Source organism: Ahaetulla prasina, chromosome 7 (assembly GCF_028640845.1).
Source record: "Ahaetulla prasina isolate Xishuangbanna chromosome 7, ASM2864084v1, whole genome shotgun sequence".
NCBI lineage: Eukaryota > Metazoa > Chordata > Lepidosauria > Squamata > Colubridae > Ahaetulla > Ahaetulla prasina.
In genome coordinates, this window is record NC_080545.1 from 74,518,434 (window position 1) to 74,534,998 (window position 16,565).

The window sequence follows — 16,565 nt, forward strand, 5'->3', positions numbered from 1 at the left end:
TCACCTCTGAAGGCAACTAAGAGGTGACTATCCGTATATTAATAACAGCTTAGGCCCCCGCCCTGATGGATGAAGATCTAGTCACCCGAAAAAAGGGTGACTTGGCGCTGTGCGACTCCGAGGGGCGTTGGGAGGAGCCCCGGAGTTGCGGCGCTTTGATGGTAATCCTGGCGGCCCGCCGAGCCGCCGCCAGCCTTATTGCCATTTTGGCGGTGGCGGCGGTGGGGGGGGTGTTGACATCGCGGACCCCCTGGACTCCTGCCTTGAGGACTCAGGCATTTCGAAGATGGGCGATTTGGAACCGGGAGTCTCCGGGGGCGATGGGAGGAGCCCCGGAGGGGCTGCGCCCCAATGAAGATCTGGAGGGCCGCCCGGGCTCCGTCGGCCTCTTTGAATTCTCGGTGGCGGCGGCGGCGGCCTGGTTTTCTTCGTCGGGCGTTGGCGCCGGTGGAACCCCGGGACTGCTGGCGGGACTTGGCGACTGGTGTCCCCTCCCGGATGGTGGGGATTTCGGTGGCCTGCTTGCGGTGGCGATGGGGCTTTCCCGGCGGCAATGGCCGGGCGGAGGCGGTAGGCGGCGGCGGCCTGTCCCGGTGCTTTGAGGCGGCGGATGGCCCGGTAGGCCCAATGTGGTTGTGGCCTTGCCCTAGTGGCGTGGATATCTGGTGGTGCCTTGAGGAAGGCCCACGGGCCCAGCGGATACCCCTCCATTATTTAACATCTTTAAATAACATCTTTATCATCGTTCCTCCCCCCTTCTTCCATAGTCCACCCCCGGTTGTTTGTATGGGGTGGTGAATTGACTGAGTTAGTGGTTTGGTCATCTACCGCACAAGGATTACCACTAACTGTTTCCCATCAGGATAGACTGGTCATGGTCATTTTACCATCTGCTTTGTCATCTGCTATCATCTTGACCAGCCCAGGATGGGCCTTTTGCCGGACCTTCTCTGTGATGCGAACATTTACTGCGGCTGACCTACTTGCCCTGCGAGATGCCCCTCTCTCGCGGGTTTGGCCCTCCAGATTATCGAGGGCCCACCTTGAGGACGGGCTTTGGAGTCCCGAGAGGTGGCATGCGAAAAATAGGAGGCTTAGGGGTTTTTTAATTAGTAGTTTTAATAGATTTTTTAAGGGGAGTTTTAAAGGGGATTTTAAGGGTTGGGAGGGGAGGATTTGTGGTAGGGGAGAGAACCCATCGGGGAGGGATCCAGCCCCTGTGCTTGTTCGCGACATTATTACATCTGGTCTGAAGGCAGAGGGGGGAGGGTTCTGTTCCAGGACTAGAGGGTTGTTCAATCTGTACGGTAAGTGGGAGAGGCAGATATGGCGGAGGGGGGGGGCTTATTGAGTGTTGGGAGCACGTGCTCGATGTTTGACGGCGATCACGTGCTCCGGCCCCTCAGTCCCTACCCGTTCCTCAGGCGGCCATGATCCTCAGAGCCTGGATCTTCGGTTGATGTTATGTAATGCCCGGTCCGTGGCTAACAAAGCCCCCCTGATTTGTGATCTTATTCAGGGGAAGTCCGCGGACCTTATGGGCATTACGGAGACCTGGTTGGGTCCGGAGGGGGGGTTCCCCTCGTTGAGCTGCCCTCCAGGTTTCCGAGCATTTCATCAGCCGAGGGCCCAAGGTAGGGGTGGGGGGGTGGCGGTTGTCATTAAGGAAGATCTAGAGCCGAGGGAGGCCACTGTTCCTCAGATTGCCGGTTGTGAATCCCTCTATGTGAGGTGGGGCCATAGGAATCAGTTGGGCTTGTTGATCGCGTACCTGGCTCCTTGCTGCGTGACCACAGCCCTGCCCGAGCTGTTGGAGGTACTTGCCTCTGTGGCGGTTGAGACCCCCAGACTTATAGTCATGGGGGATTTCAACTTGCCATCGGTTGGCTTGCTATCGACTGCAGCTCGGGAGTTCCAGGCTTCCATGACAGCCTTGGACCTGATTCGGGTAAATGATGGCCCCACGCACATGGGGGGAGGCACACTGGACCTGATTTATATCTCTGGACAGTGGTTAAATGATCTGGAATTAGATGATTTAGTAACAGAACCGATGTCATGGTCCGATCATTTCCTCCTTCGACTAGACTTCCGAACCGCCATCCACCATCGCAGGGAGACGGAACCTATACGGTGGTTCCATCCCAGGCGCCTGATGGACCCTGAGAGGTTCCTGACGGAGCTTGGGCCATTCCCTGAGGATCTGGCCCACGGCACGACTGAGGAACTAGTTGCGGCCTGGGAGCGGGCCGCGGCTGGGGCCTTGGACCGTGTCGTGCCTTTGCGACCTCTGACCCGGCGCAGATCTCGTTTGGCCCCTTGGTTCTCTGAGGGGCTGAGGGAGATGAAACGCCGGAGAAGACGTCTAGAGAGCACCTGGAGGTCCAGCCGTTCCGAAGCTGATCGGACACTAGTTAGGTCCTATTCTAGGACCTACCTAGTGGCAATGAGGGAGGCGAGGCGTTCATATGCCTCCACCCTCATTGCGTCGGCAGATAACCGCCCGGCCGCCCTGTTTCGGGTGACCCGCTCCCTCCTTCATCAGGAGGTGCGGGATGACCCGTTGCAGGGACGTGCTGAGGAGTTTAGTGGTTATCTATACGATAAAATCGCTCAGCTCCGGGATGGTCTGGACCAAAATTGGGATGATCCAAGCGAGGGAGAGGAGACACGTCTTGTTGAGTCCATTTGGGATGAGTTTGACCCTGTGGCTCCCGAGGACGTGGACAGGTTGTTGGGGAGGCTTCACGCCACTACATGTTTACTGGACCCGTGTCCTTCCTGGTTGGTACTGGCCACTCAGGAGGTGACACGAGGCTGGCTCCAGGAGATTATCAACGCTTCTTTGTTGGAAGGGGTTTTCCCTGCCGCCTTGAAAGAGGCGGTGGTGAGACCCCTCCTCAAGAAGCCCTCCCTGGACCCAGCTATTTTGGGTAATTATCGTCTAGTCTCCAACCTTCGCTTTGTTGCGAAGGTTGTAGAGAGTGCTGTGGCGCGACAGCTACCCCAATACCTGGATGAAGCCGTCTATCTAGACCCGTTCCAGTCCGGCTTCCGACCCGGGTACAGCATGGAGACAGCTTTGGTCGCATTAGTGGATGATCTCTGGAGGGACAGGGGTTATTCTTCTGCCCTGGTCCTATTAGACCTCTCAGCGGCTTTTGATACCATCGACCATGGTATCCTGCTGCGCCGGTTGGGGGGATTGGGAGTGGGAGGCACCGTGTATCGGTGGTTCTCCTCCTATCTCTCTGACCGGTCGCAGACGGTGTTGACAGGGGGGCAGAGGTCGACCGCGAGGGACCTCACTTGTGGGGTGCTGCAGGGTCGATTCTCTCGCCCCTTCTGTTCAACATCTATATGAAGCCGTTGGGTGAGATCATCAGTGGCTTTGGGGTGAGATACCAGCTGTACGCTGATGACACCCAGCTGTACTTCTCCACCCCAGGCCACCCCAATGAAGCTGTTGAAGTGCTGTCCCGGTGCGTGGAAGCCGTACGGGTCTGGATGGGGAGAAACAGGCTCAAGCTTAATCCCTCCAAGACGGAGTGGCTGTGGATGCCGGCACCCCGATTCAGTCAGCTGCAGCCGCGGCTGACTGTTGGAGGCGAGTTATTGGCCCCAAAGGATAGGGTGCGCAACTTAGGTGTCCTCCTGGATGAACGGCTGTTGTTTGAAGATCATTTGACGGCCGTCTCCAGGGGGACCTTCCACCAGGTTCGCCTGGTTCGGCAGTTGCACCCCTTCCTTGATCGGGATGCCTTGTGCACGGTCACTCATGCGCTCGTTACCTCTCGCTTGGATTATTGTAATGCTCTCTACATGGGGCTCCCCTTGAAGTGCACTCGGAGGCTTCAATTAGTCCAGAATGCAGCTGTGCGGGTGATAGAGGGAGCTCCGCGTAGCTCCCATATAACACCGCTCCTGCGCAGACTGCACTGGCTGCCTGTGGCCTTTCGAGTGCACTTTAAGGTGCTGGTTACTACCTTTAAAGCGCTCCATGGCTTAGGGTCTGGGTACTTACGGGACCGCCTGCTGTTACCACATGCCTCCCACCGACCCGTACGCTCTCACAGAGAGGGACTTCTCAGGGTGCCGTCCGCCAAGCAATGTCGGCTGGCGGCCCCCAGGGGAAGGTCCTTCTCTGTGGGGGCTCCCACACTCTGGAATGAACTTCCCCCGGGTTTACGCCAAATACCTGACCTTCGGACATTCCGTCGCGAACTGAAGACACATCTTTTTATTCGCGCGGGGTTGGCTTAAATTGAATTTTATCAAATTTTTAAAATTCTTATTAACTAATTTTAAATGGGGTTTTTAGCTTACTGTATATTTTAATTTTCAGGCCAATTTTAAAATAAGTTTTTAAATTGCATTTTAAATTATATATTGCACTGTTTGTTTTATTTTTGCCTGTACACCGCCCTGAGTCCTTTGGGAGAAGGGCGGTATAGAAATCAAATAAATAAATAAATAAATAAATAAATATCTGTAGCTCTTTTCCCAGGTAATTATATACTGGATGTTCCTTTTTTATATATATTTCCCACCATTTAGTTTCACCTGCTTCTGGCCTTTCTCCACAATACAATGCATGGTTTGTTTGAATCTGATTGTTTTATAGTATTCCCCTTTATTTGCTTTTTAGCTAAGCTAACTACCTCTCTGGGGGATATTGCTCTAGCATGTTTGTCCTTTTAGTGATTTATCATTTAATCAAGCTACTACCAAGGAGGAAACTACATTCCCACGAAAGCTGGCAGAACAAGCTAAATGCCAAACTCACTCACACTATTGATGCTACCTAGTTAGAAAATGAAATGCCTGCAAGCAAACAACTCAACTCAGAAAGTGCCAAGAACTCAACAATTTATTAATCCAAATCTATAATACACTTTCTAAGATGCAATAAGCAGAACTATATTAATAAGCTGATTTTTGCAGCTTTACACTTTAGTTTTACAGGATTTATATATGATAATATATGATATTTTGTCATTTTTTTTCATGCCTCCACATTCTGAGCTAACATTTGTACTGAAGTAACCAGGTTTCATTTTCATCAGCCACTCGTATCACTGAGTACAATGCACCACTGCACCACTGTACATTGTACACTGTACTACACCACTGCACCACTGTACATTTGCCAACAATGTTTATTTGCCCGTTCCTCCATAAAATATGCATCCTCATGATCTTCAGTTAGTCTTATGGCATTTTCTTACACATAAGTATCCAGCCCAAGATGTGCTCATCCTTGCCATTTTTGCCTTGCATAAGCATAGAAGCACTCAGCTAGCACCCTGTTGAAAAACCTAATGATGACATTAGGAAAGGGGCTATTACCAAAATTCAGTTCTTTAAAGCAATGATAAAGAAATGCATTAAGGTTTTTCCATTGTTAAAACACTTTATTGCTTTTCATAGGTGAATGTCGGGAAAATGGATTCACCCATTGAGAAGTGGAATCTAATAATTGGAAATTTGGCTTTAAAACAGGTAAGGTCATTAAAAGAAGTCATTACAACTCTGTTTCTATTCATTTTGGAAGCAAGAAGAAGAAGTATAAGAAAAATCTCTCTCTAATTAATCCAATGGTAGTTCCCACCACAGCAGGGACTCCTATTTGATTCTGTATCTATAGCTGAGGCTGGGTAATCTCACTGTACAGTTGAAATCTGGGAAAGTTCCTGGAGATAATTTCATTCCTCCAGAGTTGCTAAAAGAAAATAAAGATTGGTGGAGACCCAATGTTGACTTTTTTAAAAAAACTTATTTTAAGTAAATAATATAAGCACCTTTTCCATCTGAGTGGAATGAGGTCATAGCTATCCCTCTCTATAAGAATACAGGAAATAGATTTAACCCTGCCAACTATAGACCAAAGAGCTCGCTTAATACAGTAAGCATATGGGAAGTATCTTCATTTAAAACTGTCGGATTGGATCCAAAGTAAAAATATTCATGTTGATATTCAATAAACAGGATTTAGAGGAGACGGTTCAACCTTAGACAGCTGGTCTTGCACCATTTAGCTCAAAGGCACTCTTTTTGCAGCCTTTGTGGGTTTCAAAACTGCTTTTGATCTGATTCCAAGGAAGAGGCCATGGCCAAAACTTCAGGAATCTTCAATGGTTAAAAAATCTGCTGCTTCTTATTCAAACTCTTTATTCTAAACCTTATCATTGAGAGTCAGATGTTCCCATTGAGGGCACCTATCTGATGCTATTTCTATTAAAATAATAATAAGGCATTCTAGCCCCCTCCCCCCTTTAATATGTACACCAGTTGAATGATTAAAGCTCTCTATCATCTAATCATCATTCCCCAATGTTAGCAGATTGTGCAATTCCCAGCTTGCCACATTCAGAGAACATTTTATCAGTTTTCCAGGTGGCAGTGAGGGGACCATTGATGGCACTGGCTTCTTTTTGCCTTAAAGAACAATTTACCAAATTACCAAAAACAACAACAACACTTTACTGCTAGTGTTTGCATGACACAACAGTAGGTTAGATAAATGGCAAAGGAATGGAGATCAGGTATGTATTTGCAAATATCTTGGCATGCAATTCTATGCTTATTTTGGGCACGCATTTCTCTTATCAAGCAAGTTAGCCCAGTATAGCTTCACAGCTGTCTTAAGTGTCTTCTAGTCAAACCAGGCACATTTTATTCCTGCAGCTAGCAAAGTTTTTCTTGCTAAGGTCATCTCTCAGCTTCTTCATGGTGTACCGATTTGCATTTTTTACAAAGTTTAATAGCTTGGAAGCAGTCCAGTCCAAATTTATAAAAGCCGCACTTGCAGTTCCAAATGCATCTTGAATATTAGTATGGTTTCTATGGCTGCCAGAACCTGGTTCTATCACTTGAATTTTGGGATGCAATTGATGTTTTCTCTTTTGGGTCTGGGTCCACTGGTTCTCAGGGACCGTTTTACATCAATCTGGCTAACAAAAACTAATAGTAAACTGCAGACCCTAGATTCCTCTTTGGAAACTGTTCCTTAAGGTTTGCATCTGAAATGTTAATTCTAGTTTAAGCCTAGTATCCAACCGCACAGATTATGAATTCTTCTTATAGGGGCATGACTCATCATTTTGTCTTCTCTTCATTTCTAATTCTGAAATTTCATGGGGTTTTTTCTTTGACCAGGCAGGATGTATTCTACTGTCTTCAATTTTGTGAAAACATTCTATAAAACATGTATAAAACGTGTATAAAAACATTCCTTTTCAGCTGTGCTTATGCCCATGTGGAGATGTTTCTATGCAATCCGTAAACTGTATCATCCTTTGTTATGCTCTCTAAAGGGATTCTTGGGAGACATATTTTTATCCCATTTTAAAGAATTATTCTGGTAGAGAGCACAATATCTGTCAAGTGCTTTTATCTTAGCAGGATCCTGGTATCTCTTTCCAGGTTGCCTTATTTTGTGCTAACATTTGTTATTTGTGTCTTTGCTGCAGTTGTGGTTTGGCACAAATGTTCATGATTCCCCCTGCTATCTGTATTGCAGTTATTTAATATTTTTATTGCATTTAAAAAAAAAGTTTTATTAATAACCATTACAGATTTATGGATTTTATTGTGTGACCATAATAAGGGTGTGGAGACGATGATGGTAGATGTACAAAAAATGCTGACATTCAATGACAGTGCTGTAAATGCTAAATGTAACAAGGGAAAGGCGAGGCCAATATTCCTGATTGTCTGTTAAAACTGAGAGTACACCATTTTCAACAATTACCTCACAACATATATTTCAACCGTTGCATCAAGATGTGGTAACTCAGTTGGCAGAAATGGTAAATCATCCTGAGTATTTGGATACAGTGAATTGGGTCTATCAAATGCACATGCTGTCCAATTTGTCCATCGTATCTGAAGTCCATTAAATCTCCATTTAGTACACCAAGAATTCATTGCATTGATAGTTGCTTAATTTTCTGAATATTACCCTCAATTTTATAGAGAACTGTGTATAATCTCCATTGCGTTTATAGGGAAGCATACCTTTTCTCATGTTAAATATTTATTGTTATTTTGTAGGTACAAGCAACAGTAGTTGGTTTTTTGGCAGCTGTGGCAGCAGTCATATTGGGTTGGATTCCTGAAGGGAAATACCATCTTGATCACTCGATTCTTTTATGTTCTAGCAGTGTAGCAACAGCCTTCATAGCATCACTTTTACAGGGTAAAAAAAAATGTAATATTTTAAATGTAAATTTTAACATTATTAATGTTATTATTAAAGAGTAAGGTTAAGTTCACTAGACTCTTGTGTGTCCAATCACACTTGGCCAATAAAAAATTCTATTCTATTCTATTCTATTCTGTGCTATGCTATGCTATGCTAGATAGCATATGGTAAATGGTTCTTTCCATAAGTACAAATAAACAAATTACAATTGTATTTTGAGTTTATAATATTTATTTATTTATCACTTTCATTCATAGTCATTGGTTTTTATTTGCCCATATTTGTCATTGAACCCAGAAAGCATAACTCTTGCCAACTACCAAACATAAATCTTTTTTTATTAACAGAAACATCTGAATTTAATCTGGACCTACCAGAACTTTCAAATTATTTTCCTCTTTGGCTAGTAAATTATGTATTATTATCATTGGACTGTATTGTTTTATTGATATATTATCATTATCATCAGAATCCATTGCAGTGAGCAACTGTCATAAATTAATACCTATAATAAGTATCATTGTTACATGGATGATAGGTCCGCACTTGAGTGAATGTACAATCTAAAGGTCAACATAAGAATATCAGCAAAAAAAGAAAAAGAAAAAAAAAACAGCAGAGAAAGAACGGAAAATCTGGTTGAAGAATATAAATGTATTTCTTTTATAGAAATTTAGAGCTTATTTAAAACAACTGAGAATTAATAGTTTCTCAGCACATTAGTGGTAAATGGAGTACTATAGTCTTAGTCATTCTCTTCTGAGGTACTTTCACAACTAGTCTAAATTATCTTTTTAATGGTTTTGCTATAAACATATTTAATGGCATTAACATTATATGTTACTTTGATTAAGAAGTAACACTATAAATTTGTGGGTTGTTAGTTAGAAATACAAATATCTTGACACATGAATGAACAGTACATTAAATATAGTTCATCTGTGCAAATGCATCCAAAGCAGCGGTGAGTGTCAGCGGAATCTTTGTTTGACAACTTTATCAATTGTGGGTTTCATCTGTACTACCTCTAAAAATGATTCTTAGAGCACTTGGCATAAAGCAATTTTTCATAACACGTAATTTTTAAACAAAGCAATGACAAAGATGGTAATAAAATAGTCTATAATTGAATTGAGAAATAAGGAATATTTTTATTTGAACTCCTCTGCTCTTCTGTTTTTGAATATAGAGTTACAGCATAAGATTGACCCACTTTCTATTACAATGGTTCTAGGCATAATAATGGTTGGTGTTATTGTTGGCTCTAAGAAGACTGGCATAAATCCTGACAATGTCGCCACACCTATTGCAGCCAGCTTTGGAGATCTAATCACGCTTGCCATTTTGGCATGGATAAGTCAGGGTTTATATGATTGCCTTGGTAAGTATTCTTTCTTTCACACCCCTTGTAAGAATTAATTCGCCAGTTCCAAGTATCTTAACTCCCAGCCATCCCCTTGAATATATTTCCTTTGAGTAATATTTTGACAGGAGAACTTTTAAGAAGAGTTCGTCTACTTGAAACGAAATGTGTTTCAGGCTATCTCAGATACATCAGCATGGGATTAAATGGCATTAAACTGAATCAATTTTTATACGGTTAAATAAGAAAATAAAAAGAAAAATGAAGAAATATCTGGATATCACAGGGATTATAAATGAAAGACATATGAAAGAACAAGACAGGGTGATTGAACAGTGTTGACAGTACAGGTAGTCCTTGACTTACAAACCGTTCACTTACTGATCATTTGAAGTTACAACAGTGCTAAAAAAAGTGACTTATGGCCATTTTTCACACTTATGACCATTGGGGCATCCCCGTGGTCATGTGATTTATATTCAGATGCTTGACAACTGACTCACATTTATGAGAGTTGCAGTGTCCCGGAGTCATGTGATCACCTTTTGACAAGCAAAGTCAATGGGGAATCCAGATTCACTTAACACTTGTGTTACTAGTGGAACAACTGCAGTGATTCACTTAACAAATGTGGCAAGAAAAGTCGTAAAATGGGGGCAAAGCTCACTTAACAAATTTCTCACTTAGCAACATAAATTTGGGGCTCAGTTGTTTTCCTAAGTTGGGGACTACCTGTATTCAGTTCAATTGTTTTCTATACTACAAAACCATTTGTTTAGTGACTGGTTGAAGTTACAACAGCATTGAAAAAAGTGCTATTGCGACCTTTGCAGCATCTCCCATAGTCACGTGATCAAAATTTGGACACTTGGCAATTGGCACGTATTTATCACAGTTGGAGCATCCTGAATTTATGCGATCCCCTTTTGTGACCTTCTGACAACAAAATCAATGGGAAGCCAGATGTACTTAACAATCATGTTACTGACTTAATAACTGCAGTGATTCATATGACAACTGTGGCAAGAAAGGTCATAAAATGGGGCAAAACTCACTTAACTTGCTTTAGCATCGGAAATTTTAGGCTCAATTGTGGTCATAAGTTGAGGACTACCTGCGTTCTCTTTTAATATCCCTTTAAAGCACTAGAGGGTGCTGTTGGATTGCAGTTTGAATAGTTCGAGAAAGTTTTTGTAGATAGTAATTCATATTAAATGCCCCTAAGATTAAAATATAAACATAGGATACATTTAATATTTTTATTTGTAATTGTTTTAGTGTAAGTACTTCTAGAAAAAAGTGTTCTAAATATTAGTTTTCATACATGCCTTGGCATTGTTGTTTTTATTTAGTTGCATTCTGATAATTTGGGAATTTATTGCTTTGTGCACCTCCTAGGATTGTTATAATATAGGCAAATTATGTAAGTGTTTTAAAATAAATAAATAAACAATAGTAACTATTTTCACTGTCAGTTATAATTACTGATACAAACTTTTGGTATAACCTTCCTTGAGTTTTCTACTTTCTAGTCTAGATTACAACCCTTTAAGCGTCCTGTCTAGGTACTTATTAGACCCAGCCCTTTCAGCTCTAAATAAAGTTAGCTGGATACTATCATCTTCTGAAATAATCCTATGGCGAATATTATTTCGGAAATAGTAGAAAATGTTGCTAGCAAAAGAACTCTAGAACCCATAAGCATTGTGAATTTTCAATAAAAGTACACTCTAAAAACTTGATGATAAGATCAAACTGGTGTTCTCAATAACCTTTCATTGTTCCTTTAGCAATCTGGGTTTTTTAATGGTTACTTTGATATAGCCATACTTGGGCTATACTGTATTTTCTTCTGAGAGACTAGGAATTATGCAAAATCTATTATCAAACTTAGAACAGTAGGTAGATCCAAATAATAAGATACTTTAAACAGCATTAAAACATGCAATACAAGTAAGCCATAAAGTAAGCAACATTACAGAGTAAAAGCAATATAAAAGTTTAAACATCATTAACTTTAGATAGAGAAAGTAATAAAAAAGGACAAAAAATGATTAGAATGGTTTGTCATAGATGTACCAAATTGTATCTATAGTTATTCAGGAATAAAATGATGTTTCTAATCATGAGATATATGTTCGCAATTAAGCCTTATTAATAACAAAGGATGTTTTAATAATTTTATTTATAATGGGGGAGAATTGCAAGAAAAGTGTTGGTCTGAGAGAAGAGATTCATAAAAACTAGTAACTAATTTCCTCAGAATTTTATGATAACTCCTAACATTTTCTTTTAATTCTAGAGAACTATTATTATATATCTCCTTTAGTTGGTGCCTTTTTCTTGGCTCTGACTCCTATGTGGATTATAATTGCTGCTAAACATCCAGCTACAAGAACAGTCCTCCATTCCGGGTGGGAACCTGTTATAACTGCAATGGTCATTAGCAGGTAAGGAGCTTTAATGACATTTAGAAAATTTTTGAAAGGGATTCAAACCAAATAAAGTAAGATGCCGGGAAGGCGTACACACATATATATAAATGTGTTCAGTGTAGTCACCAAGGCAATAGCAAAAGCAATAACACTTAGACTTATATTCCATTCTGTAGGACTTTACAGCCCTCTCTAAGCAGTTTACTGAGTCAGCATATTTCCCCCAACAATGTGGGTCCTCATTTTACTGACTTTGGAAGGATGGAAGGCTAAGTCAACCTGAGCCAGTCATGATCAAACTGCTGGCTATGGGTAGAGTTAGTCTGCAATACTTCATTCTAACCAATGCGCCACCAAAGCTCTAGGAATGTTGCCATGAAATTGCAATTTCTAATTCAATAGAGAGGAAAATTATTAATTGCAGGAAAATAATGTTAAATAAATGTATGTTAAACCATGGGGATTATCCTGTCTCCAATCATGTCTTTGGTAACCAACTATGTCTTGGAGTACAATTCCTAGCCTGCCTCTTGAAAAACAGTGGTGTCCCTTAGTTGCCCCCAAATAGTAATAGCACTTAGACTTATATACTGCTTCATAGTGCTTTACAGCCCTCTCTAAGATGGTTACAGAATCAGCATATTGCCCCCAACAATCTGGGTCCTCATTTTACCACCCTCGGAAGGATGGAAGGCTGAGTCAGCCTTGAGCAGGTGAAAATCAAACTGCTGGCAGTCTGCAGAATTAGCCTACAACACTGTATTCTAACTACAGTGCCACCATGGCTCGAAGTTGATTTATGGCATTTATTTAAACACCCTATACAATTCCGTACGAATGGCTATCCAATCTCTTCTTAAAACCCTCCAGTGAACTCACAAGTTCTGAAGGCAAGTTGGTTAATTGTTCTCACTGTCAGAAAATTTCTTCTCAGTTCTAGGCTGAATCTCTGTTTAAAGATTAATCCTTGTTCTGCTCTTAAGTGCTTTGGATAATAGGTCAACACCTTTGGGACAGTATCTCACGTACAGGAAAATTGCTATCGTGTCACCACTAATCCTTCTCTTCATTAGATTAGCCATTCCCTGTTCCCTCAAACATCATTGGAATGTTTCAACGTCAAAATGTTTTGCATACCCTTTATAAATAACAAGCTTTCCAAAATGAAGGCACCCTGTACAATTTTAAGGTGCAGTTAAACTGCAGTGAGAGGAGATGATTCTTTTTGGATTTAAGATGTATAAGGCTTTAAAAGTGAATATGATCTTGAGTGGACTTCTGCAGGCACAAACTTATATTTTATCCATTTAGATTCAATAGACTTCAGTGTGGTTAATTTTTAATTTTATTGTATATTTTATTTATTGCACTGATCTGAAAGATAAAAATAAGTACTAGATTGTGTTTTCTGTTTTCTGTTGGCAGAAGTAGATTTTACAATAAAACATATGTAAATGTTTTATTTATTTATTAAATTTGCTTGCCATCCATCTCTTCACAAATATCTACAGTATGTTCAAACTCAACTTTTCTAGCACAGTTCAATGTTTTATAGGTATGTTAAAAATATTTGCTGATTGTGTTCGATTGATTCTTAGAAACAATATAGCAAAATGTGTAACAGACATACATAGCTTCCAAATTATTTCTATTTTCTTTATGAAGCCACAATATTGTTCAAGACATTTAAATAGTTTATGCCGTCTGACTAGCCCTGTCTGAAATTTCAATTTTCTTTTCCAGTATTGGTGGTCTTATTCTGGATACAACTGTATCTGATCCTAATTTGGTTGGGATTGTTGTTTATACTCCAGTAATCAATGGTAAGGGAGACATGGAATTTCTTAAAATTGCTGTGGTTCACTGCATGCTAGTTAGGTAAAAAAATATTCCAGACCAAATCAAGACATAAGTGGGTGGGTATGTACTACTGTAAAGTCACACTGTAATTTTAGAGTAAAAACAGTTCCTGGTTTTCTGTTGTAAAAAGATAAATATACATTCAAAGATCATCTGGGGATAAAAAAATATACTTTTAAACCTCACATAGTTTATATATTTAGATCCCAGATACATATTTTAAAACATTGTCTTAGACATTTCTATGCACTTCTATATAAATATTTCTGTGAACATTATACAGATACATACAAACACAAATACACACATACTGGTAGTAATAACTCTGTTTGTAACATTGTACTAATCAATATGGGTGCCTAAGAAGTTATATTTTAGTGCACAGATTTCTTTCTATATAATTTAATGTAAAATTGTTAGAATGAGAAAACTGTTTTAGAATTAGCAAAATTTATCTGGCCTCCCATGTTAATCAAATAACTGTGGGTGGCTAACATGTCTTACAAACAAAATATACATATGAACATAGTAAACGTAACAATAAAAGATACTAGATAAAAATAATCATGCTGTCAACCAGCGGAGCAAAACATCCAAGTTGGATTCCATTAACACTCTGGTCCCAAAGCCTGAGGGAAGAGCCACGGTTTTAAGAGCTTCTAACAGGCCAAATTGGGGGGGGGGGGGGCTGGGGGTTGGTGGGTATGCACATGCATGCCCACACAATCATAAATGTGTATGGAATACTACATACAACAATAGCCAAAAATGTTTCATATCAGGGGTGTCAAACTGGTGGCCTATGGGCCGGATAACTCACGTGCAGGCCATGCCCATCCCAACTCTGTGAAGGGGAAAAACATCATGTGACGACAACGTGATACTGCGAGTTTGACACCTGTGTTTTAAATCATAAGAAATTACAATTTTCATAGCCAGGACCAGCAATCATATTCCCTACATAACATCAGCATTAGTTCCCTACTTTTAGCCAATTAGGCAAAGATCTGTTTCATAAATACAACACATTTTTAAGCTGATTGCCTTGGTTTAGTTTCCCTCATCAATGTAGCTTCCATTATACTTTTACCATTACATAAATATGCTGGCAACATAATAAGCTGTTGGCTAATACAGGTAATCCTTGACTTACGACTGCAATTACGGCCAGAATTTCCATAATTAAGCAAAGGTGGTGTTGAAGTGAGTTTTGCTCAATTTTATGATCTATTTTGCAATAGTTGTTAAGCGAATCACGGCAGTTGTTAAGTGAATCACATGGCCGTTAAGCAAATTCAGCTTCCCCCATTAATTTTGCTTGTAGGATCTGGCTGGGAAAGTCAGAAATAGTAAATAGGTGATTCTGGGACATTGCCATTGTCATAAATACATGCCAGCTGCCAAGGGTCCAAATTTTGATTATATGACCATGAGCATGCTGCAACAGTCAGAAAGCTGAGGATTGGTCAGAAGTCTTTTTTTTTTTTCAGTGCCATTGTAACTTCAAATGGTCGCTAAACAAATGATTTTAAGTCAAGGACTATTTGTAATCACGAAGCAATAAGACACAGTTATGTATTGAGTATGGCAGCAATAAAGTATTAGCACACACAAAAAGTGCTAGACCAATTTCTTAGCCTTATTGTGTAATCACGAATAAACAATGGTATTTTTCCTGCTTGTTCTCTATAGGGATTGGTGGTAATCTAGTTGCAATTCAAGCCAGCAGAATTTCAACTTACTTACATTTACATAGTGTTCCTGGAGAATTACCAGAAGAAGCCAAAGGCTGCTGTTATCCATGCAGAACATTTTGTGGCACAGGTACAAGCTGTGTTACCTTTTCTTTATATTCTGATTTTTCTTTCCCAGATATTATTTATGGTACTTTAAGAAAATATGATGATTAAAGATATTGGTAGGCAGCTGTATTTCATTTTTGGAGGTTTACAGATTACATCGTACATAGCGCAGTCCTTTATTAGAATCAAGTACAGCATTCAAACAAAGCATTGAATAAATGTCTCTATTTTATTTTTCCTATATGCAGCATTGTTTCTCAAGGGTTGTAGGACTGCTATTTTTTTTAAAGTAGTAAATGTAATTACTAGCATTAGTTAGAAAGTGAGCTTAGTTCCATAATCTAAAAAATTTCAGAAAAAGATCGTTCTTCCAAAGGTGCTTTTCAAAAAGCAACAGAACTTTCTTGATTTTTTTTCCTTGAAAACATTTCATTTCCCAAAACCGAAGAAGATTCGTGGATAAGAAGTGAAACATTTTCAAGGAAAAAACCAAAAAAGTCCAGTTGCCTTTTGAAAAAGCACCTTTGGGACAACCATGACCTGGATGATTTGAGAATTTCCATAGGCAAAAATATTGTTTGTTGATTTCTTAATTTCTGCAGTGTGTATAGAAAACATTTTGCTGGATTTTTTTTCATAATTGTAAAATATCATTTTATAATTAAGCCAAAGATATTTAAAGAAGCCAGTTCCTTTCATTTTCAACATGCGGCACATGATAAATGATTCAGTCATTATGACATATTAAATCGAATGTACCCAGTCCTTATTGGTGACTTTTTAACCGACTGGTTTCTTTTATGTCTGTTAAGTTTTGTTTCTCGTTATTCTTTTTCAAAACCACAGAAACTAATAATGTCTTCTTATTACCCAGTGAAAATATCAGTAACAGTGATACT

General features: G+C 40.4%; 1 protein-coding gene across 3 annotated transcripts in view; it reads left to right on the forward strand.

Moving 5' to 3' along the window:
- SLC41A2 (solute carrier family 41 member 2) overlaps positions 1–16,565 on the forward strand; it is a 45,600-nt gene that overhangs the window by 20,054 nt on the left and 8,981 nt on the right. For all 3 annotated transcript variants that reach the window (XM_058189956.1, XM_058189954.1, XM_058189953.1), the window contains 6 exons: positions 5,431–5,502; positions 8,056–8,200; positions 9,441–9,587; positions 11,872–12,019; positions 13,748–13,827; positions 15,557–15,688. In XM_058189956.1, coding sequence (XP_058045939.1) covers positions 5,431–5,502; positions 8,056–8,200; positions 9,441–9,587; positions 11,872–12,019; positions 13,748–13,827; positions 15,557–15,688 — 724 coding nt within the window. The remainder of the gene's footprint in view (positions 1–5,430; positions 5,503–8,055; positions 8,201–9,440; positions 9,588–11,871; positions 12,020–13,747; positions 13,828–15,556; positions 15,689–16,565) is intronic.